This window comes from Vigna unguiculata, chromosome 1 (assembly GCF_004118075.2).
Source record: "Vigna unguiculata cultivar IT97K-499-35 chromosome 1, ASM411807v1, whole genome shotgun sequence".
Taxonomy (NCBI): Eukaryota; Viridiplantae; Streptophyta; class Magnoliopsida; order Fabales; family Fabaceae; genus Vigna; species Vigna unguiculata.
The window spans coordinates 466,560-489,070 of record NC_040279.1 but is presented as its reverse complement, the minus strand read 5'-3'; the positions used below and the strand labels follow the sequence as shown (position 1 = coordinate 489,070).

The 22,511-nt window shown below is 35.5% G+C and overlaps 1 protein-coding gene across 4 annotated transcripts; it reads right to left on the bottom strand.

The window, feature by feature from the left end:
- Positions 1–1,205: 1,205 nt before the first annotated feature.
- LOC114184555 (ubiquinone biosynthesis monooxygenase COQ6, mitochondrial-like) lies at positions 1,206–21,892 on the bottom strand. 4 transcript variants are annotated; one of them, XM_028071863.1, is made up of 10 exons: positions 21,809–21,831; positions 21,554–21,662; positions 18,630–18,729; positions 17,342–17,485; positions 11,471–11,529; positions 3,712–3,779; positions 3,576–3,627; positions 2,728–2,901; positions 2,022–2,621; positions 1,206–1,646 (listed from the first exon to the last, which is right to left on the bottom strand). In XM_028071863.1, exons 1-10 carry the CDS (start codon positions 21,814–21,816, stop codon positions 1,431–1,433), a joined length of 1,530 nt encoding a protein of 509 aa, XP_027927664.1. In that variant the 5' UTR covers positions 21,817–21,831; the 3' UTR covers positions 1,206–1,430. The 4 variants fall into 4 exon arrangements, with proteins under 4 accessions (XP_027927664.1, XP_027927668.1, XP_027927671.1 ...); XM_028071867.1 differs by lacking the exon at positions 21,809–21,831 and adding an exon at positions 21,874–21,892 and having other exon boundaries at positions 1,365–1,646; XM_028071870.1 differs by lacking the exon at positions 21,809–21,831 and adding an exon at positions 21,146–21,304 and having other exon boundaries at positions 1,365–1,646; positions 21,554–21,663.
- Between the last annotated feature and the right edge of the window lie 619 nt (positions 21,893–22,511).

Genomic DNA, 22,511 nt, shown 5'->3' with positions numbered 1-22,511 from the left:
AGTCGCAGAGTGTGTGAGGAATGTGTCTGTCGCAGTGTGAGAGAGTGATTCGAAAAGGAAAATGAAATTTTAATCTATTTATTTTACTTAATTTTAATTTATTACTTTAGTTACCGTTAAATATTTTTTTTAATTATTTTTAATAATGTGATATAGTGATATTATCGTCATTTTGAAAAATATTTGCTCGTGTTCAGTGTTTCAGCAACGCATACGGGCCGCGGGCTGGCCGCGGGTTTAGGGCCTGTTGGAATTTTATTTTATTACAAGAATCTATTTACTTTATCTTTATCAAGATTTAATTTAATCAGTAAGATACATGATATGATGTATTATTCACTTTTCTCTATCATTTAATCTCTCTTTTTCTTCATGAAATCAATTGTTACTGAAAACAATATTATTAAATAAAATTTCAGTTTCAGATTTTTTATTATGTTTAGCTTCTTTTTAAGTTTTAAAATTTAAATGACATTTATGAAATATTTTAACTTTTTAAATTAATAAGTTGTTTTTAAAAAAATATTTTTACCTTGTAAGAGTGTATTGAAAAATTATATGGAATTTTTTATTAAATTACTTTAATTATTATTATTGTTATATATAATAAATTATTTAAATTATCTTTATAACTGTTTGGTATGAATTAAAATGACTTTATATATTTTTAAAAGTAAAAGTTATAAAAGCATACATGTTATTTTTATAAATGCTCTTATTGAAAGAGACAATTATAAATACGTATACTTTTGTTACCAAAACTTATAGCTTAAAAAAGACCTTTAAAACTCAAAATAAACAATCAAACTTACACTTTGTTTTTAAACTTTTTATTTTAAAATTGAACTTTCAAATGGTTATAAGTAAAAGAAAATAGAAAGGGTTATATAGAACCTAAATTTTGGTGTAATAGTTTGGAGTTATACGTTTGTCAACCTAAAACTATATCACAGTAGACTTTCTAATTAAGTTTTCAAACTAAGTTTACTCCTTTAGAAAAAAAATCTATGCAAATATACCAAGTTCAAGCCTTGAATTTAGGAAATGATTGAAACCTATTTCCACCTTTAATTTCGGTTCATGTAAGCCCCACCAATTTCTCAATGGCTAATGCCATCTCACCTAAAATGTTGACCACAAAAAATAAGAGGATATGGTGTAAACTTCCGTTTAAAATACTCATTGTAGCCGAAGAAGAATCCAGGAATCACCAATAACACTATATATTTACTACAGCATTAAAAGCAGAGTAAGAAAAAAGATTAATCTTTCACCCAATGTTGCACAGAACAACTTTACAAGTGTAACTTTTCAAGCTTAAGCCAAACAAAAAAGAAACTAAGAAAGCAGAAAAGAAAACTTTAGGGGTGTTGAACCATTGGCTAAAACTTAGTTTGCTAAGTAGGCCAAAATTATTGACATTTATGTATTCACAAGAAAATGGGCAACTTGTGCTCTCCTGAAGCATAGGAAATGATACCTTTTTTGAGTGGTGATATACAGTTTGCCCCATGGAAAGCAGCAGCTCGCAGAATATTAAAAGGTCCAAAGTCAACAGAATAGGCCTTTTGGAAGCCATCAAGGATCGCCATCATCATAATATTGGCTGATCTCCTCTCTGTTTCATACTTCTTTAATAAATTTACCTGCAGCAGAATAAACAAAGAAATAACCATATCAAATTTGTATGTACAAAATATTACATTTTACTAATATAATTGTTGAATAGTGTATTATTATCTTAATAATCTTGTATACCAAATTTTAGATAGTTTAGACATTCATAGATGTAAAAAGGGGTGACAGTAGAAATTACTAATACTTTAACACTTTAATTTAGTTGATAAAATTTTGTGAAAGAAGAAATTTAAGTTGATAAAATTTAATGTGTACATATAAAGATGTTATTTGCTAGAGCTATATATGAATGGGATAATCTAGGAAGGAAGCCTTTTGGATTCCAACCAGCAATTAATCATACGACCCAGGAACACACAATGCACACATATGACATAACATACCTCTCCAATATCAGTTCCCAAAGCAATCCCCTCTGCAATAATTCTTGAAAGAGAAAATGCATCTCCAAAACCCAAATTAACTCCTTGACCAGCAAGAGGATGGACAGTGTGGGCTGCATCTCCAATAAGAACCACACGTTTTGATGCATAGGAATTGGCATGCCTTAAAGTCAAAGGGAACACCATCCTTTCAGATGCCAACTTGATCACTTTTGGAGGAATTTCAAAGTATTCATTAGTTGATATTGTTGCATCCATTTTAAACCAAGAGAACATGTCTCCAGTTCCTAATAAGCCTGATGTAGGACGAGGTCCATAACCATAATCTAGAGCATAATTCACATCCTTTAAAAATTCTTCCTCAGTAGTTGATTTGCGACTGTTTGACTCTGCTGGGCTCATGGTCCAAACAATATTGCTAAACTTATCACCCATGGGTAAAAGAGCAATTGGACCGGTGGGTAGAAAACGTTGCCATGCACATACATTTTCGGAGGCATGCTCTACTGTGCAGATTATTGCATTCTGAGAGTAATTCCATCCAGTCGTTTTGATTCCTGCTAATTCCCTAACATGTGATTTTCCACCATCAGCGCCAACCTTCAAAACAAGAATCTTTATTAATACACATCAACTTATAACAATAATAAGGGGGTTGGTAATTGTCCTCCAGAACACAGTTAAGAAAAATTTTGTTACTGTTTACCACCAACTTTGCATATAAACTGCTTCCATCACTAAGTTGCAGCTTTGCACCATGCCCATGAGCAGATGGTGGTTCTACGGATTTTGTATTCTCCTCCACTACAGACATAGAGCTCGTATTCAAAGCCATTGAACTTAATCTCAAAGGATAGATTGTTGTCTTGAAATCAGAATCCTGTCAAGAAGGTTGTTGTTCTCAATGTAATGTAAGTATATGCCCCAAAATGACAAATTTTACTCATAGATAATGAAATACGCCATGTTCTTAATGGGGAAAAAATGGAAGCAGCCAAAACATAGCTAGATTTACTGACTTAATGGTCCTAACATTAAAACATATATCTGAACCAGCAAAACATCCAAGGATATGACAGTATTTCATCCCATTAGAAAAACAGCCAAAACACTATTATTAGTAATATTGAGAGATTATTCTAGCACTCTGAACTGAAATACAAGTGACAGCAAAATAATAAAAGTTCAGACGTTGTAGTTGATGAAGTTCTTAGCAGTTATAAATGAACTGGTCCTATTTCAACCCCGAAAGCTAGATCAATAGAATTTTCCAAGTCTTGTTAGGTTTATTTTGGTAATGTTCCTAGCCAGTCTAGGACATCTTAACATCATTTAGACAAAAAAATATCATTTTTGTACAATAGAATAACATGTCAGGAGAGAAGAGAATTGAAGAACAGGAGCGTGATTGAGAAATCCTATCGGCTTTAATTATGAATGACGATCAGACCCCCCAATTTCGAACTTTGTCCAAGTGGCTAAATGCTTATCATAAAATTACTAACCAAGTAAATTCCATAGTGCGCAACATAGACAGAAAATGCAAATTCATACCTTTACACATGACAGTAAGGCATTGTGGAGCACTTTATTCTCGGCCACACACCTAAGTGATCAAGTTTGCCAATTACAAATGGAATAGCTGCTTTTGTAAAAGGGGTTTACTTAATGACAGCATGTCCACACTTACCCTAGATAGTCTTTATTTACATCTCTTGCATGATATCTAGCATATCCCAAACCAGTATAATCCCAGACCTGCGATGAGATACAAAACAATTCATGAATTGTTGAATAGAGTCAAAGGGCAGACAAAACAAAATGCACCCACAAGACAACGAGAATCACTGGTCTGAGGCAAGCACAAAAAATATGGTATAAAGGACGTTAGGTGCTTAAATAAGAAAAGTGAATAAAATGTTACATTCGATGTTATATATCATTAAGATATTGTTAGTTACAATATCTTATTTTAGTTACAATATTATGTGTATATGGACTTGGCCCATATTTTCTTCATTATTCTTCATTATAAATATACCACCCTATGTTACGTGTATTTTCTACACAAGGGGAATTAACCCTATACCTAGTTTTCACTACTTTAACATGGTATCAGAGCCATGGTTAAAGCTTATCCTAGTAAGAATTGTTGTTTGTTCGGCCTATTGTGTCACCCGCTATTGAACCGCTATTGAACCATCCATTAATGTCTAGTCCCATAGTCGAGATGTATATATGTCGACATGACGGAATGTGTTAGAGATCTCACATAGACTAGAGATAAGGCGATGTCATAGTATATAAGTGGGTGCAAACCTCACCTTACAAGCCAATTTTGTAAGGTTGAGTTAGGTTTAAAGTTAACTTCTTAACATAGTATCAAGAGCCTAGGTTCTATAGTAATTCTATATATACACTTTCTTTTTCGCCGTCGTAACAACCACCATCACTGCCGCAACCGATGTCATTCGTCGTCGCAGCCACCACTAGAGTCGCCTTTCAAATCGGTGATCACACCACTCAAATCGTCTTGGATTAGCAACCACCATGCCGCCAAAATCACACTTGAGACTGAGACTTTAAAATATATGAGTAGTGGACTACAGTACCACTCTCCTCCTCTTCTATTTATAATGAAGCAAGTACATATGAAAAGACTACTCTAAGATACTAGGCATGATTACATGCAACAGTAGATAGTTTCCCACACTCAACACCCTACACATAGGGTTAATGATACAATAGGTAATAATTCTAACGATCACCTTGATCAGAACTTTCACAAGCCACTTCAACCTTGCAACTGCGAGAGCGTTTCATTCGTGTGTGGCAGTGCATGTCAGACCCTAGCAGTGACTACCTGCGTTTGAGTCGCCATCCTCTACTCACTTGGATATGGGATTATTGGCTTGATTTGAGAACTTTGTTACCCATGCTTTCGCTGATGATGATTCTTCTACTTTAGTTTCTCAATGTGGTGAGCGTAATTGCTCTCGCAAGTCGAGCAAAGGGCGTCACAAGTGTGAACATTGTCACAAACCCGGTCAGAAGATTGTCAGTTGTTATGCTTTACTTGGTCAGCCACCTGGATCTCATACAATAGTCAAAACCATGGTTATAAAACCCGCGAGGTTGACTCGAACACCTGTACGAGTCTACGAGTCTGGGCAGTGGTCACAAGTTTACTCATTTGTAAACTCGTTTATGACTAGACTCGGTTGACTCGTAACAGACTCGTGAGTTCAAGAAAGGACAGCAAAATTTGTCGTTCATTTAAATCCAAATGAAAACCCCAAACCTAAATCGAAGAAAGGAGATCTAGAAGCCGAATTCACAAATCCAATACGTTAATCGAAGAACAAAGCGAAATAGAAGGTGAAAATACCTCTACTTCACATTTCGCCACCTCTTGTTATAGCTTTACCACAATTCGTATGTCATCCCGCTATCGTCCGTCGCGTCGCAATCCTCCGGCGAGTGGGTGATCCGTAACGTCATAGTTCGCCAGTCCATTCATCTTCTTTGCTTCGCGTGGAGCTCACTCACTCTCGTATTTTTCTGTCTCCCTCCATGCATTATCTCACATATATTAAATATATATATTTTGTTTTCCTGATTTAAATTATTATTTTTTATTTCTATGTTCTAAAACAACAAATTATTTCATTTTTAGTTGAATGACACCGATTTATAATGTCTGGAGATGGAACTACTTCAAATTTGTGTGATCCCAGTGTTAGTGCATCTTCATTTCCTAGACCTAAGAGTAAAAACGCATCAAGAAACAAAACTCAGGACTGACATTAGATGGAAACATTGGATCAAAGTAGACTCTTATGAGTCTACGAAACTCTCACGTGTCTACGTAGACTCTCGAGTCTGATAACCTTGGTCCACAATGATCCTCTCTCCCAACCATCAAATGTGGATCCTATTTCATCAGCAAAAGACTCTGTTGTTCTCAATGAATTTCTCAAATGGTATGAGGATCTTTTTGTTGGGCTAAATCAATTTATTTCCCTTTTGGACCTTGGATTCTTGACTCAGGTGCCACCGATAATATTATGGGTAATAAACCTTTGTTATCTTCTCTATATTCTACAAGCTATTTACCTTCAGTTGATGGATCTAAGGTCTTATCTCGTGGTGTTGGTACTGTTAATCTTTTTCCTTCTTTATCAATTGATAATGTTCTTTATGTCCCTAATTCTCCATTTAACTTACTATCTATCATTCGTCTCACTCATTCCCTTGATTGTGTTATTTCTTAATCACCACCACCAAATCCTTATCCTACTATGTGGACTTAGTTACTCTTTCAACTTATACTTGAATTTAGAGAATAAAACTAAGGTTGACAATATGTCTATTGTTGAGAATAAAGAAGATAGGGATTGAGATTAATCTCCCTTGTGTATAAACCACACATAGGGTAATCTATTTATAATAGAGAGAGGTACAAGTAAAAAGAGTAACTGAAAATAAAAAGATTAAATAGAAGATATTGTTTGATATTGTGGTTATCAATATCTAACAATATCTTAATAATATCAAACTATATCTAACACTCCCCCTCAAGCTGGAGCATACAAATCGTATGTGCCAAGCTTGTTACAAATATAATCAATTCTAGGCCCCGTAAAGACTTCGTAAAAATATCTGCTAACTGATCACTTGAGTTAACAAACTCAGTCTTGATGTCTCCAGACATAACCTTTTCCCGAACGAAATGACAATCAATCTCAATGTGTTTAGTCCTCTCATGAAAGACAGGATTAGAGCTAATATGAAGGGCAGCATGATTGTCACACACAAGTGTCATTTGAGTAATATCTCCAAATTGTAACTCTTGAAGCAATTGCTTGAGCCAAACAAGTTCACAGGCAGCAGAGGCCATAGCTCTATATTCTGCTTCTGCACTAGATCTTGCTACAACACTCTGTTTCTTACTTTTCCACGAGATCAAGTTACCACCAATGGAGACACAATACCCAGATGTAGATCTTCTACCAGAAGGAGATCCTGCCCAATCAGCATCTGAATAGCAAACAACTCTTGTATGGTTATTAGAACCATATAACAATCCTTTTCCAGGAGATTTTTAATATACTTCAAGATGCGAATGACTGCATTCCAATGATCTTCACATGGAGAATTAAGAAATTGACTTACCACACTGACTGCAAAGGAAATGTCAGGATGAGTAACGGTAAGATAATTCAATTTCCCCTGATTTGGTAGAAGTTTAGTATTGGGATCCATGGGTGTATCAACAGACTTTGAACTCATCAACCCAGTTTCCTCCAGAATATCCATGGCATACTTCTTTGAGATATAACAATACCATCATTGGACTGTGCCACCTCAATACCTAAGAAATATCTGAGTTTGCCAAGATCTTTGGTCTGAAAATGGTGACAGATATGTTGTTTCAACTGAGAGATGCCATGGTTGTTACTCCCTGTAAGAACGATGTCATCAACATATACTATCAAGTAAACACATCCAGCACTCGAGTGTTGATAAAAAACAGAATGATCTGTTTCACACCGAGTCATACCAAATTGTTGAACAACATTGCTAAACTTTCCAAACCAGGCCCTAGGAGATTGTTTTAGGCCATATAGTGATTTGCGAAGACGACATACCATCCCAGAAGACTCCCCCTGAGCAACAAACCCAGGAGGTTGCTCCATATAGATTTCCTCTTGCAAATCACCATTGAGGAAAGCATTTTTAACATCCAGTTGATAAAGAGGCCATTGTTTAAGAGCAGCCATGGCGATAAATAAACGAACAGAAGCCATCTTTGCCACGGGGGAAAAAGTATCTCCATAATCCAACCCAAAAATTTGAGTATAACCTTTGGCTACAAGACAAGCTTTGAGGCGATCAATAGTACCATCAGGTCCAACTTTGATAGCAAACACCCACCTGCAACCAACAATAGATTTCCCACACGACAACGGGACCAGTTCCCAAGTTCCACTATTATGAAGAGCACTTAATTCATCTGCCATGGCCTGACGCCAACCAGGATGGGCTAAAGCGTCACGGACAGTTTTTGGAATGGTCACAGAAGAAAGAGAGGAAAGACTTGTATAAAAAGGTAATGACAAGCGATGATAACTCAAAGCAATATAATGGGGAGAGGGATTACGGGTAGAACGCATACCTTTTCGGAGGGCAATGGGAAGGTCAGACTCAGGTGTCAGAGTCGGAGGAGACAAAGTAGTTGGCACTGGAGTGGAGTCACATGGTGGTGGTTGTGATCGATTACGGCGACTATAAACCTGAAGAGGTGGCGGAGGAGCAGGTGACTGTGGAGCAGGAACCGAGGGTGAAGAAGACACAGTAAGAGGGTCACAAACAATAGGAACATTAAAGGTATTAGAAGAGCTGTCAGGATTGGATGAGTCAGAGGTAAAGATTGACTCTTAAAATAAAGGGAGAACTCATTAAAGGTGACATCTGCAGACACAAAATAACGGTTAAGAAAAGGAGAAAAACATTTGTATCCTCTTTGTGATCTCGTAAACCCTAAGAAAACACACTTATGTGATCTAGGAGAAAGCTTGTCAAGACCAGGACTAAAATTATGAACAAAACATGTAGACCCGAAAACTCTTAAAGGTAAGGGATGAAGAGGTTCATGAGGGAATAAAATGGAGTGAGGTATGTTATTCTTTAAAACCGAAGAAGGCATACGATTAATGAGATAACAAGCAGTAAGAATGGCATCACCCCAGAAATGTTCAGGAACCTCGCCATGAATTAAAAGAGTGCGAGTGGTTTCCATAAGATGTCTATTTTTACGTTCAGCTACACCATTTTGTTGAGGGGTATAAGCACAAGAAGTTTGATGCAGAATGCCGTGAGAAGCCATAAATTGTTTGAAAGAATGAGAAAGATATTCACGGCCATTATCACTACGCAAAACTCTAATAGAAACACCGAACTGAGTTTTAATTTCATTAAAAAAAGATTGAAAGATATGAAATAATTTCGAACGATGTTTCATTAGAAATAACCAAGTGCATCTGGAGTAATCATCAATGAAAGTAACAAAGTATTGAAAACCTAAAGTAGACTTAACGCGGCTAGGACCCCAAATGTCAGAGTGAACCAAGGCAAAAGGGGGCGAAGCATCACGTGTGACACTACGAGGAAAAGAAGTACGAGTATGCTTGCCTAATTGACACGACTCACAATCCAAACGAGACAACTTGGACAAGGCAGGGACAAGCTGTTGTAACTTGGCAAGGCTTGGATGACCAAACTGAGCATGAATAAGAGAGGGAGACTCCCTAACTGCACCAATGTGTGTAGAGGGACGGAGATGATAAAGACCATGAGACTCATATCCTATGCCAATCACCTGTTTCGAACTCCGATCCTGTAAACAGACAGAATTGTTGGTAAAAGAAACAACACAATCAAGAGAACGAGTTAGACGACTGATGGACAACAGGTTAAAAGGAGACCCAGGGACATAAAGAACATTATCAATGGTTAAAGAAGGAAAAAGTTTAACAGTACCAACACCATGAGATGAGACTCGAGAACCATCAGCCAGTGTAACAGAAGGTAAAGGATTAGTAGAGGATAAAGAAGAGAACAAAGATTTGTTACCAGTAATATGATCAGTGGCTCCTGAATCAAAAACCCAAAGACCAGGAGAAGAAGATTGAGTCAGACCAACAAAAGATGTACCTGTGTGAGCAACAGATGCAGTGGAACTAGAAAACTGTTGATCCTTATACCATTTGAGAAATTTGTTGTACATAACAAGTATATCGGATGAAACAGAAGAGAGTTCAGAACTGAAAGAGGGCGCGGAAGACGCCATAGAGGAACTGGAAGACACGCGGCTTCGAATGGCGCGTGAGGGATGATCAAAATTGTATGGTCGCCGGTCGGAACTAACACTCCGGCGACGACAACGGTGGTGGCGACTTCGGCAGTGGCTCTGGCGGCGGCTCCAGCGACGGCTCCGGCGACTACTCCGGCGACTACTCCGGCGGCGGCGCCGACAGTGGCGCCGGCAGCTCCGGTGGCAGCAGCGGCAGTGGCAGCAGATGCGGAGGCAGCGATAGCGGAAAAAAAAAAAAACCTTAAGCTCTAGATACCATGTTGAGAATAAAGAAGATAGGGATTGAGATTAATCTCCCTTGTGTATAAACCACACATAGGGTAATCTATTTATAATAGAGAGAGGTACAAGTAAAAAGAGTAACTGAAAATAAAAAGATTAAATAGAAGATATTGTTTGATATTGTGGTTATCAATATCTAACAATATCTTAATAATATCAAACTATATCTAACATCTATAATAGTACATGGTCGGTATATATTAGTGTGCTGGAATTAATTGCAAGGATTCAATCTCAGATGCAATAATCTTAAGTTCCTAGCTGATTATCCTACTACCACAATCTCTTATAACTTCTCTAAATTTTTTATTTTTAACTTGTAAATGGAATAATTTTAGCTTATGGAAAAACCCATTAGTTTTTTCTTCATATTTTAATTTTAGAAGTCCTTATGGAGAAGCTTGTCCAAACATACCCTTTATGAATTTTGTTGCTATCTTAGTATACGACATTCTCCCAAACAAAAAGACAATCAATCTCAATGATTTTAGTCCTTTCATGAATAATAGGATTTGAAAATATGTGCAGTGTCGCCTGACTATCACATGAGTTCATTGACTGTTGTTCACATATCTTGAATCTATGACCAATTACATCAACCAAATTTGCTTCTTGCTTTTCCACAATTTCACATTTTTCCCCAAGAGAACATAGTAGAGTGCTTGCAATATCAACATTTGTTTAACCACCAATCTCCATATGCTCCTTATCTTCGAATGGTAAGCCTTCATTTTCTAAGTGCTCTCTAGAGATTGAAGTAAATTGATAGTAGCATCCTAGTGACATTTACATTGAGAGTTGTGGAATTGGCTTTTTCTACTCACAGCAAATGAGATATCTAGTCTTGTTACAGCATGGTAATTTAACTTTCCAATTAACTTCTAATAAGTAATGAATATTATCTAAGCAACCACTCGTTGCTTTATCAAATATCATCTAAAGAAAATTGTCAAATTTATTGCACCACAGATTTGAGAGTTTGTGTTGGCATTGTTATGGAGGCTATAAATATGATTCACATTGTTTTGGTAGTAATTTAGCCATTAAAATTGATATAGCGAAGGCATTTGATACTTTGGATTGGACATATAACATACAGGTGTCATGAGTGTTGCTACTCGACATGCTACAGTAGAGTTGTTTGTGCTTTATAGGTATTTGCACAACATTTGTGTCAATTTCCTAAATGTACTCCTAATAACTATGCACTTAGAGAATGCATTTCTAGTATTGAGCTATTCACAAGAGAAAATAATAACAGGGTGAATAGGAGAGAGAGAAAAAAAGTTACCTGCATTGCATTAAAATAAGCGTGCCTGTCTTGCTCAACATATTTCCAAGCACCAGAATCTAAAAATAGACAAAAAGTATTTGTTAAGAAAAACTAAAAGAGTAATAATTAGACTAAAAGCTATGTGTTTTACTACACAATAGAGGATGTACATATATATATATATATATATATATATATATATATATATATATATATATAGAGAGAGAGAGAGAGAGAGAGAGAGAGAGAGAGAAAAGAGCTAATTCTTAGACTTCTCCAGGATTTGATGAAGTTATTGACCAGTTGATCACTAGAGTCGATGAGGTGACAATCTACTTCAACATGGCCCTCTCATGAAAAACAATAGTAAATGCAATATGAAAGGCAGTTTGGTTATCACATATCAATGCTATTTGCATAGTCACTTTAAATTGGAGCTCTTTAAAATTTGCTTCAACCTGATGAACTCACATTTTAATATAGTCACCACCTTGTATTTGACTTTAGCAATGGATCTTACCTTGACATTATGTTTCATAGTCTTCCAATATATTAGGTTTCCTCCAGCCATTACATAGTATCTACATGTGCTTTGTCTTTGTAAATGAGTCCTTTGCCGGTAAAACTTTCGATGTATTGTCAAGATTTAAGTTACAACATCCAAATGATCCTAAAAAGGAGAGCTCAAAAACCGGCTCAACACACTAACTCCAAAACCAATGTTTGGACAAGTGACCATGATGTAATTGTTCTCTTTTCTCCTCCTTTATATATCTGGTAATCATTCTCTTTTCTCCTCCTTTACTAATCCTGCCAACTTTCCTTTTATAGCTGTTGTCAGTCCACAAACACAAGTTTGCAACATTGGCACTAGCCAACCCCTCTCTTCCCTTATTGTTGACTTCGTTCTTTATGTTCTTAATTATCCTTTTAATTTATTATTTGTCACCCAATTGACCCAATCCCATGATATTATGCTCATTTCCATTAAAAATAATGTTATATTGCATCATCAAATATCAAGCCAGACGATCCGCATTGAATGTGAGTCACATGGCCTTCACTATCTCTCAACATTACCATCGTATGTGCATTGACAGCCTTTTCAATGATGATTCATGCACAACTAGGACATTGCAGATTGACAAAATTGTAGAAGATGGAGATGAGTTTAAAACATTTGTCTACTTTTAAGTTGTGAGTAATGTTAGTTAGGAAATCATATTCATAAGCTTTTCTTGATAGTCTTATTGAATGAGTTTCGTCTCTTTTATATTAAGTTCACTCCAATATTGGGGTCCTTCTTGTACTATTGACTCATTTGGTTTAAAATATTATCACCTTTGTTAATAATTATTCTAAATGTACTTGGATTTGGTTAAGGAATAATTGATCAGAAGTGTTTTCTATATTTTAAACCTTTTTTGATGAAATCAAAAACACAATTTGGTATATTGAATTGTGTTTTTTCATAATGACAATGCTCTTGAATATTTGTCTCAATAGTTCTAGTAGTACATGGCATCCAATGGTATTCTCCGTTAAACCTTGTGTCCTCGTACTTCTCAAGAACATGGATTAGCAAAATAAAAAAGTAAACATCTTATTGAAACTACTCAAACACTTCTACACTATCATTCCTCACAATTTTTTTGGGGCATGTTGTACTTGTCCTAAAGAGCCTTGAAGAATGAAGATTGGATGAATCCTTGAAGCTTGAAGAATTTATGGTTCATTTTTGCTCAACCTAGAAGCTTAGTAGTTGCTTATGTGTGTCCTGCAGTTATTTAGTCTGTTAAAAAGGAGTTTGACATGTTGAATAGCTTGTGCATATCATCCACTAATGTGATCAACATATCAAATTGGCTCAAATAACAACCAATGACTTGATTTTACTCACTAAAGGAAAATCAATCAATTTACAATTACTTTCAATCAGTTTAATATGTTTGTTTGCATTGTCTATATAGTCTCTCTTTTTCTGTGAGATGAAGTAAAGTTTTGAAACTACGAGAACACTGTGGAAAATTTGTTCAACTTTCTCTTAGAGAAAGTCAGAGGTGCTGCAATTCGTAAGATCAATTGTGAAGTGTTGGAGCTGTGATTGTCTCCATTGCAGTCTTGAAAGACGCTTCTTCGTTGGCCAGGAAGAGTTGATCTTTGGGGTTTGATCTTTCTTGTATCCAGCTGTGTTGTTTGGTGCTCCTAGTGTAAGTCCATATCTGCAAGAAAAGTTCTTGTTGTGTTTGTTTCTCGTGTGATTCAAGAAGGTTGTATTTTCTTTTTCAAGAAATTATTTGTAATGATCTTCTAATCTCTTCAAATAATGGAAAGTCAAGTTCAGGTTGTCTTGACTAACTGGATGTAGCTCCTTGTGAGTGAACCAATATAAAATTCGTGTCTATTGGCATCAAGAAAGTTTGTATGTTGTATCTCTCATGGCAAATTTGATGTAATTGTGTAATCAATTAACAAATCTATGTGTTGATCGATATCTTGCTAGGTCTTTAACATCAAAGCACTTAAATCTTATATGTAAAGTCTATGTGATATATATTAAGATATACTATCAGATTTTAATCTATTGATTTCTCATTTTAATCGGTTAAAATGAATGACCAGAAGTGGTGCGTGACTAAGTTCCTTGGACAATTAACCCCCGCCCTTTTGGCCTTGATACATTTAGTGTTTACAGTCCTTACAACATATTATGTCATTAACTAGATTTCATCATCTATCATTAATGACCAGGTACCCCACTCTATCCATTTTCATTACCCTCCCTCTATGTTTATACCTCACACCTATGTTCATTAACTAGATGTTATCATCTATCGTTAATGACCAGGAACCCCACTTTATCCATTTCATTCTAAAAAAGGGTAACCATAATTCTCTCATGATCTTCTTCATAGGTATTTTGTGTTTGTTTACAATTCTTTCTTCAAATTTGTTCCTTCTAATGATGACATGTAGTCACTTTCCAACCATTATCAATCTACCTTCATCACCACCAAATGACTACCATAACTCGAGATGTTTCTCTAGCATATTTTCGGGTGTATCATCTTCATATATGACCTATTGAAAATCTAGTACAAGACTCATCTTCAACAAATAATAACACAACGGAGGCCATGGCTAATCCTTCCCTAACACTATCATGTACTGAATCCAATCTCTTGAAAATTATTGGCCTTATTCTATATAAAAAGGTACATGTTCTACTTGTAACCCTTCTCCCCACTATACAAACCTTAATTATCACCGACTTTCCACCATATATTGCACTTGTTTGTCCTTATTATATTATAAGTCTAAATGAGCTTTCTTATTTATAGTGGCCACAAAAGATGATTGATGAGATGTTACCTTCAAAATAGTGCTACTTGAGAGTTGGTTCCTCTCCAGCTTGAAAATCAATCATTGGGTATTTATGGTTGTACATTCTTAAGACCGAATGGTAATATTGACCAGTATAAAGTTCAGCTACCTGCCAATGGTTATAATATTCTCTTTTGTTCATGATCATGATTTTTGTTTTTGGGTCCGATTTTTTCACCACAACCGCTACGCCGCCGACACCCACCATGCCAAAAGCGGCCACCATGAAAAAACTGATTCGCCTCCGCCTTGATGTGGTAGAAGGTTGTGTTACCGATTTTTGCCATAGCCGAAATTTAACAACACTGCTCTCGGAAAAGGGTTGTTGTATGGTTCCAATAACCATACCGGAGTGTTTGTTATTCAGATGCTGATTGAGCAAGGTCTCCTTCTGATAGAAGATCTACATCCAGATATTTTGTCTCTATTGGTGGTAACTTGATCTCTTGGAAAAGCAGGAAACAAAGTGTTGTGGCAAGATCTAGTGCAGAAGCGGAATATAGAGTTACGATCTCTGCCACTTGTGACCTTGTTTGGCTTAAGCAATTGCTTAGAGAATTACAATTTGGAGATGTTACTCAAATGACACTTGTATGTGACAATCAAGTTGCTCTTCATATCAGTTCTAATCCTATCTTTCATGAGAGGAATAAACACATTGAGATTGACGGTCATTTCATTCGAGAAAAGATTGTATCTGGAGACATAAAAACTAAGTTTGTTAACTCAAATGATCAGTTAGCAGATATTTTCACTAAGTCTTTACGGAGACCGAGAATTGGTTATATTTGTAACAAGCTTGGTACAAACGATTTGTATGCACCAGCCTAAGGGGGAGGGTTAAGATAGATCATTAGATATCTTATCTCTATCTTATTTTCAATTTCTATTATTATTATTCTTCATGTGTATTTTGGACTTAGCCCATATTTTCTTTATTATAAATACAACCCTTATGTGTATTTTCTACACAAGAGAGATTAATCTCATTCTTAGTTTCACTATATTTAATAGTGATCATGGTGAAGTCTACATGGAGCAACCTCTTAATTTTGTTGTTCAAGGGGATTTGTCTAATATGTTATGTCATTTATGTTGGTCCCTACATTTTGGACGCTTTTGGACTATTATCGGCAATTTGAGATGTACGAGGTGATGATAATCATCCTCCCCAAAGATGTATCTATCTCATTGTATATATGGATGGTGTTGTTACCACAGACAGAGATAATTAGGGTATTGTACAACTAAAACAATATCTTGCTCAAAAGTTCCAAACAAAAAATCTTGGAGAACTGAGGTATTCCTTTGTCCACAAGTTGCAAAATTCAAGGATGGTTTGGCCATATTCAAGTATTTCCCACTTATTTGATTTTAAGATTCTTGAACGAGAATAGAGGATCACTTATTAGGATGTTGACCTCCGAGGAGTGCCAATCTAGACAATTTAGAGATGGAGGCTTGCAGAAAATTTGATATTGGAAAAATATTTTGAATTGCATGAGGGGTATATTTAGAAGAAATGGTTATTGCTAAAAAGAAGATACAAAGTCTTTTCAATAGAATTAATAAAATAATAACTAATTACCTCTCACTTATAATTGATTTTCAAATTTATTTTTTAGTTATAAACTTTGTTTGGAGATTAACTTATTTATTTTTATCTAACTAAGCTACACTCCCCTTTAGGAAGTCATTGATCAAAGATGGAGCAACTAATTGCATAGGCCATTGCATATTGTAGCTATTATCTTAATCTCATATTGCACTATAATGCTAAATTTAAAGTTGATTATAAAGTGAATTATGGAATGTATGATCGTTTGGATAGGTTGGTGAGAAACATTGATGAGATCAAGAAGATTGATGTTCAAATTGAGAGTTTCAAGAAAAAATAGGAATTTTTTGGCAGTCTAAGACCTGCAATTAAACCAAATTCTAGCAGAGTGCTTGGCATCATATGGTGATGAATATCCAGAATTACAAACATTTGCTATCAAAGTATTGAGTTTGACTTATACATCATCTAGTTGTTAGTGTAATTGGAGTGCTTGAGAGGATAAGAATTAATCTATGAAATTAATGTTATGACTATTTACCTATACCACCTAGTAGTAGTCTGTATGGTTTTATAACATTGATGATGAATGGACTATGGAGGAGAATGAGGCAAATTCAACTTTGGATGGTAAACGATAATGATAATGGCTTCTCTTTGAATTCTGTTTATTGTTGTCCCCTTCGGTATAGAAGGATTTAGTAGGCATGTTATATTATTGGTTCATATGTGTGTGCGTATGTATGTATGTATGCATGCATGCATACACACAAATATGTAAGCTTTTAAATGTGTAAAAATATTTCATCTTTCACATTTACTTTTGTCCTTTTTCTCTAATACAAGTTTTTCCATTTCTAACAAACAAACAAGATAAAAAAATAAAGAATTAGATTTTGAAACGACAACTATAGTGATTATTGACTAACAAACCTAAGACATAATACCTCGGAGAAAAGATATGGAAGCAGGAGTTACTGTACTGACTCTTGGATCAGGGGGATCTTCCTTCTTGATGTGCAAGCCACTACTTAGAGCCGGATTACTATCAACAATTGCAACGTTCAACTGCTTTGTCATTGGCATACTTGCTGGAAGAACAAAATAATTGACCAGATTTTAAGTTATAACACATTCTCCAGCATCATCATCATCATCAATAACATTACTATTTGGTGTCTCTCTTGTCTTAATGTGTTTGGATAAAAGTTTATTTTAAGGAAATAGTCACTTTTCTAGACAGCTTCTAGAGAGAGCTTTTAAAAGGAAAAAACCAAATTCTAATAGTGTTCCTGACATCACCTTCTATTTTACTATTTCCACCTCACTCACCCCCTTCTCACACTCATTATTTAATACTTCCCTTCATCGCCATTATCATTCTTAGCCCACTTCATGGCAATATAAAGAATACAAATTAGAGACAAATAGATGAAAACAAGGAAAGTAGGATACAATATTGAAGTGTAAGAACAAAAACACAATTTTCACAAATATATGCAAACTGTAAATGCAAGCTTCAAATCTAATAGGCAGTCTTTGGAATGACAACAAGTGAACAACGTAGAGCCATATTCTCTGTAAATGATCACAAATAAATGGACTATCGGATAAATACATGCTATAATGCTCTCTTTGATAAAACTGGAGTTACCAAATACCAAACCTTTACGGTGATTAAGATGCACTGAAGTAATATCCTAAAAGCCTAACCATTCAATTTTAATTTTTCCTTGAACCTTACAAGAATAAAATCTAATTATGATTAAAAGTGCTGCACAAAAAACATAAATTACTTTTAACAATATCTCAAAATGAATGACTACAGGTGACAAATTAATATAATTTTATGATACAGTGGTGATTAGCAATCCATTGACATGGTTTGGAACAACCAAACCGGGCTATAACAAATGACCAAGGATGGATCCAAGTAGGCAGAATTCTAATTAAAGCATACATCAATAATGTAACAGATTGTCAAATATTTTATGGATCCGGATCAGAATCAGTTCAATAGTCACCACAAATTTAGATAGAAAAAATATGTGGAACTTTCATTCCAGTCAATTCACCTGAGATAAGGGGTTAAATAGGTGCAGATTGACAAAAAAATTAAACTCAGTAAAGACATGATTAAATGACGAATTATGCTAAAGCTTATCTATCGTCAGATATCGAATCAAGAAAAACTATGACTTAGACACACCCAACTCCATGCAGATTATTACCGACCTAAGAAACAAGCAAGAGCCATGCCAACCATCCCTCCTCCAACAATAGCAATATCATACTGTGGAATAATTTTGCTAATAGTCTGCTTCTTCTCATGCTCCTGCAAATTTTCAAGAATATGAATAGGGCATTTTCATTTGATATTCCATAGTGGAAATGATTATCTTTCAATATAAACTAATATAATAATGTGAAAATGCATAAAGGTGCGAGTACGGGATATCATCACATATGACAAAGATTACAAAGAAGTTGAGGACTGAGTAATCACAGTCATTACTTTAATCAATGTAACAAGAATAAACTACTAAAAGTAAAGGTAAAAAATATAAATTAAAGATATGATGCTACTCATCTACAATCCTCGTCAACTTAATAAAAGAAAAGAATCATGTCACAATTTCTCCTTGTTGTGCTTGATTTAGCCAGAGAGCTGGTTGTTCAAGGAAGAAAGGACAAGTTGCCCAACACAAATGATTCCAGTCGGAGTTAATTCATAGAGTTTATTGATCACATCAATGAGGATAGTTATCCAACTTAATAATGATAAAGATCGGTGTTAATGCAGAGAGCTCCTCGCATGGGGGAGCGACGGTACGTTGCTCAACTTTAGTGTTTCCTTCTGGTTTGCAGTTGATTTGGCGTCAAAAGAGTTGGAGCAAACACGGTGGTTGGAAAGATAATTGATTAACATCATAGGTTGTAACCAAATAGTCATGAATATAGCAAGATTCAACCTAGTGAATACCTATGTGGAAAAATCCAAATGGCTGTTTCCTCAGAGAAAATGGGGCAGCCTAGATTCTGAAGAACATTGGGAATTCTCCAAATCTATTCTACAGTAAACAGAATTTCTTGGATAAGCAAATTCTTTTAGCTTTTATGTTGACAAGTATTTATTCTAGGTGTGGGACTCCCAGAACATATCTAATAATATTATCAATGTTAATATATAAATGGTGATAACACTTCAGCGTTAACATACTTCAAAACTATCATTCCCACATGCAAATCAATTTGTTTAGCCTAATCAATCATCTCAAAATCAATTCTTTCCGCGTCAATTCTCTCAAATCAGTGCTACCAATACCTAAATAAACATTCCCTGAGTTGGTAAGGGGTCATTGCCCAGAAATTTGGTGGAGAGATCTTGCTTTTATTTGTGATTTGAAGACTTAGAGTACTAGTAGAGAATCTTTGGTTGGGTTTCTGGGTATTACAATGATGTGAATTGGAGACCAGCTTGGGAGCTGCGGTGACCAATGATGAGAAAGGCCAAAGACATTTGAATCTGTCTCAAGTGCTTGAAATGTTCATGGTCAGGATTGAAAGGTTTTCATGGTCAAGTGGAGTACTAGTTGCCAGATATGCTTGTAGAAGGAGATGGGAAGAGCTTTCATATCTTGTTGTTTTTCCTTTCTGTTCGTAAATTTGCTACTTGAAACAAGAGCTTGCAGCATAGATGAGAGGATTAAAGGAATGTTGTATGCTGTCTTTCTATTTTATTACCCAAACCAAAGGGTATTGCGTCTTTATGGTATTAATAATTAACAATACAGCAGCAGGCAACAGTAAGATAGAGAAAAGTGAGATGACCTCTATTTTAAACATTTTAATAAAAACTAAAATGTAGACTACACATATAAGTCACAGTTCACCGAGACATCACTTTCAATCTAGGAACATGTAATTTAGTCAAAAGAATGAAAGATGACAAACAAAAACGAACACCACAAATTAAATTAAAATGAGAAGAATGTGAACTGAGAAGTTTAGAGAAATAAAATAGATCAGAACAGAGGGAAAAAGATGTTATATACAGTGTAAAGTAACAGAGGTAATTTTGTGGAATGCCCAAGGAAGAGGGTTTCACATCCTATTTTTGTTTCTGAAGCAAACCTTTCATCAGAAAATAGGGGAGAAATCACAATTCAACCCCACAACCCTTAAACAAATGTTACTATAGTGGTAAAAGTGGGATTTTAAGAACCATATCAAGGTGGCGCTACTACTATAGCCTAAACAGGCCATTATTTTAGCCACTATGAGCACTACTGAAAACGGCTCCACACCACTATTTGAATCACATAGAAGTCTAGGGCTACTCCACTGCATTACTCCTCCACAGTGCTACTGCAACTATAGCACACTATTGATTACTCATTAAATAAATATTCTGGTCCAAGGTATTGTTCTATAGTACGTTCTTGGATGTTGGTTATAGATAAAAGAACAAAAAGTATTTGAAGCCCTCCCTTCTCTGTTGTCCCAGACATGCTCCTTGAGATCCCAATTGTTTCTCAGCAGTTTTAATGTAATTCAAATCTGAATTTCCAGTAAGATCAAAATGGGTTCTCCTGGAAATATTCAATTTTCTGTTATAATAAAAGACAAATACCAACTATATTGCTCGAAACTTTTCAAAATGTTACTCAAAACAATTATGCCAAACTCAAATCCCAACCAGATTTTGTAAAACAGTGACTATAAAATTACAAACCGAAACTGATGATCACCTGAAAGCTCATCAAGATGCCATCAAAGTATCCCATGACTACAGAAAGCCTTAAGTAAATCTAGCCCACAATATGTGATTGTTCCCTAGAAGTATTAAAGGAAATAGGTTGCATCTTTCAATGAGTATTAGAGGAATCTTCCAAAGAAGAAACCTGGAGCTGTATCAACAAGACAGGGTTACAATCTTCAAGAATATCCACACCAAACAGACAATTTGAAAACACAATAATCAAGCCCGTTTTATCAAATTATATTGCTAAAATTTGTAGTTTCCAAAATCTATTGCAAAAATAACTATCCCCGTATTGTTCTAACACTGTGTAAATGAATTCAATTTTGTACACACACACACACACTATAAAAAACTAGAAAAATATAATTATTCATAATGCTATGTGTATGCTTACATTGGACGCCTCCCCAATAGCGGAACCACCAACTTTCACACCCTCAGTACAAAAATACTTTCTTGGAATTTTGAGGGCACAGACGTTTGAAATAGTCTTCTTCATCACCCTATTACATCAGTTACAGAGTCACAGCCCAACACAGAAGCTCAAAATAGGAAGATAGAAAAGCACAATAAACACTATAAACCACATTCTCATGCTGGCATACGAAGAAACAAGAGTGATTGAAATATCCGAAAAAATCATTCATACATGTTCATTGTGTGAAGAGGGAAATGGTGGAATACAAGAAGAAAGAAGAAGTGTTTGGTATTTACGGAACTGGATTTCAGACCATGGGAGGGGCTATGTTGTGCTTTCGAATCGAACACACGTGGGATACACTGCAAAATCGCGTTAAAGAAGAAAAATGTGAAGCGCTTAATTGCGTTGTTGCAAATGAAACGTGATTTTGCTTTTCTCTTTTCTTGGTTAAGAACTTGGTGTTAATTTTACACTTCATCTCTCACTAATCCTCTTTTGACGAATTTTGTTACCTAATTTTTTTTAACATTTTATTAATAATTTGTAATAATTTTTACATCATGTTATCTATCTGTTAAATTTCTACCATAACAATGATTTTTGTCGAAAAACAAAACTAAAAAAAATGGCATTATTTTTAGTGTTGAATTGATACTGAACTGTATAATTTGGTGTATGATTAAAATTGTGTGAAGAACCTGGGCATTCTGCATGTGGGAACAGTAGAAGAATATGGTATTTTCGCCTAGGCGGGTGGCTCTCGCCCAAGCGAAAACACCAGAAAACCCACCCTTATTCCTGCGCGAAGCCTCGCCTAGGCGAGCTGAGGCCGCTTAAGCAAGAGACACTCTCGTCTAAGCGAACCAGCTTAGCCTGAGCGAGAGTTCGTCCAGATTTTTATTTTTGCCACGGTTAGAGCCTCGCTCAGGCA

What these genes read in the sequence shown, in the direction of transcription:
- LOC114184555 (XM_028071863.1), bottom strand. An exon ending in TTCCATATCTTTTCTCCGAG is followed by an intron (nt 11,530 to 17,341) that starts GTATTATGTCTT and finishes GTCTATTTTTAG; the next exon opens with ATTCTGGTGCTTGGAAATAT. An exon ending in CCTTACTGTCATGTGTAAAG is followed by an intron (nt 2,902 to 3,575) that starts GTATGAATTTGC and finishes CCTTCTTGACAG; the next exon opens with GATTCTGATTTCAAGACAAC.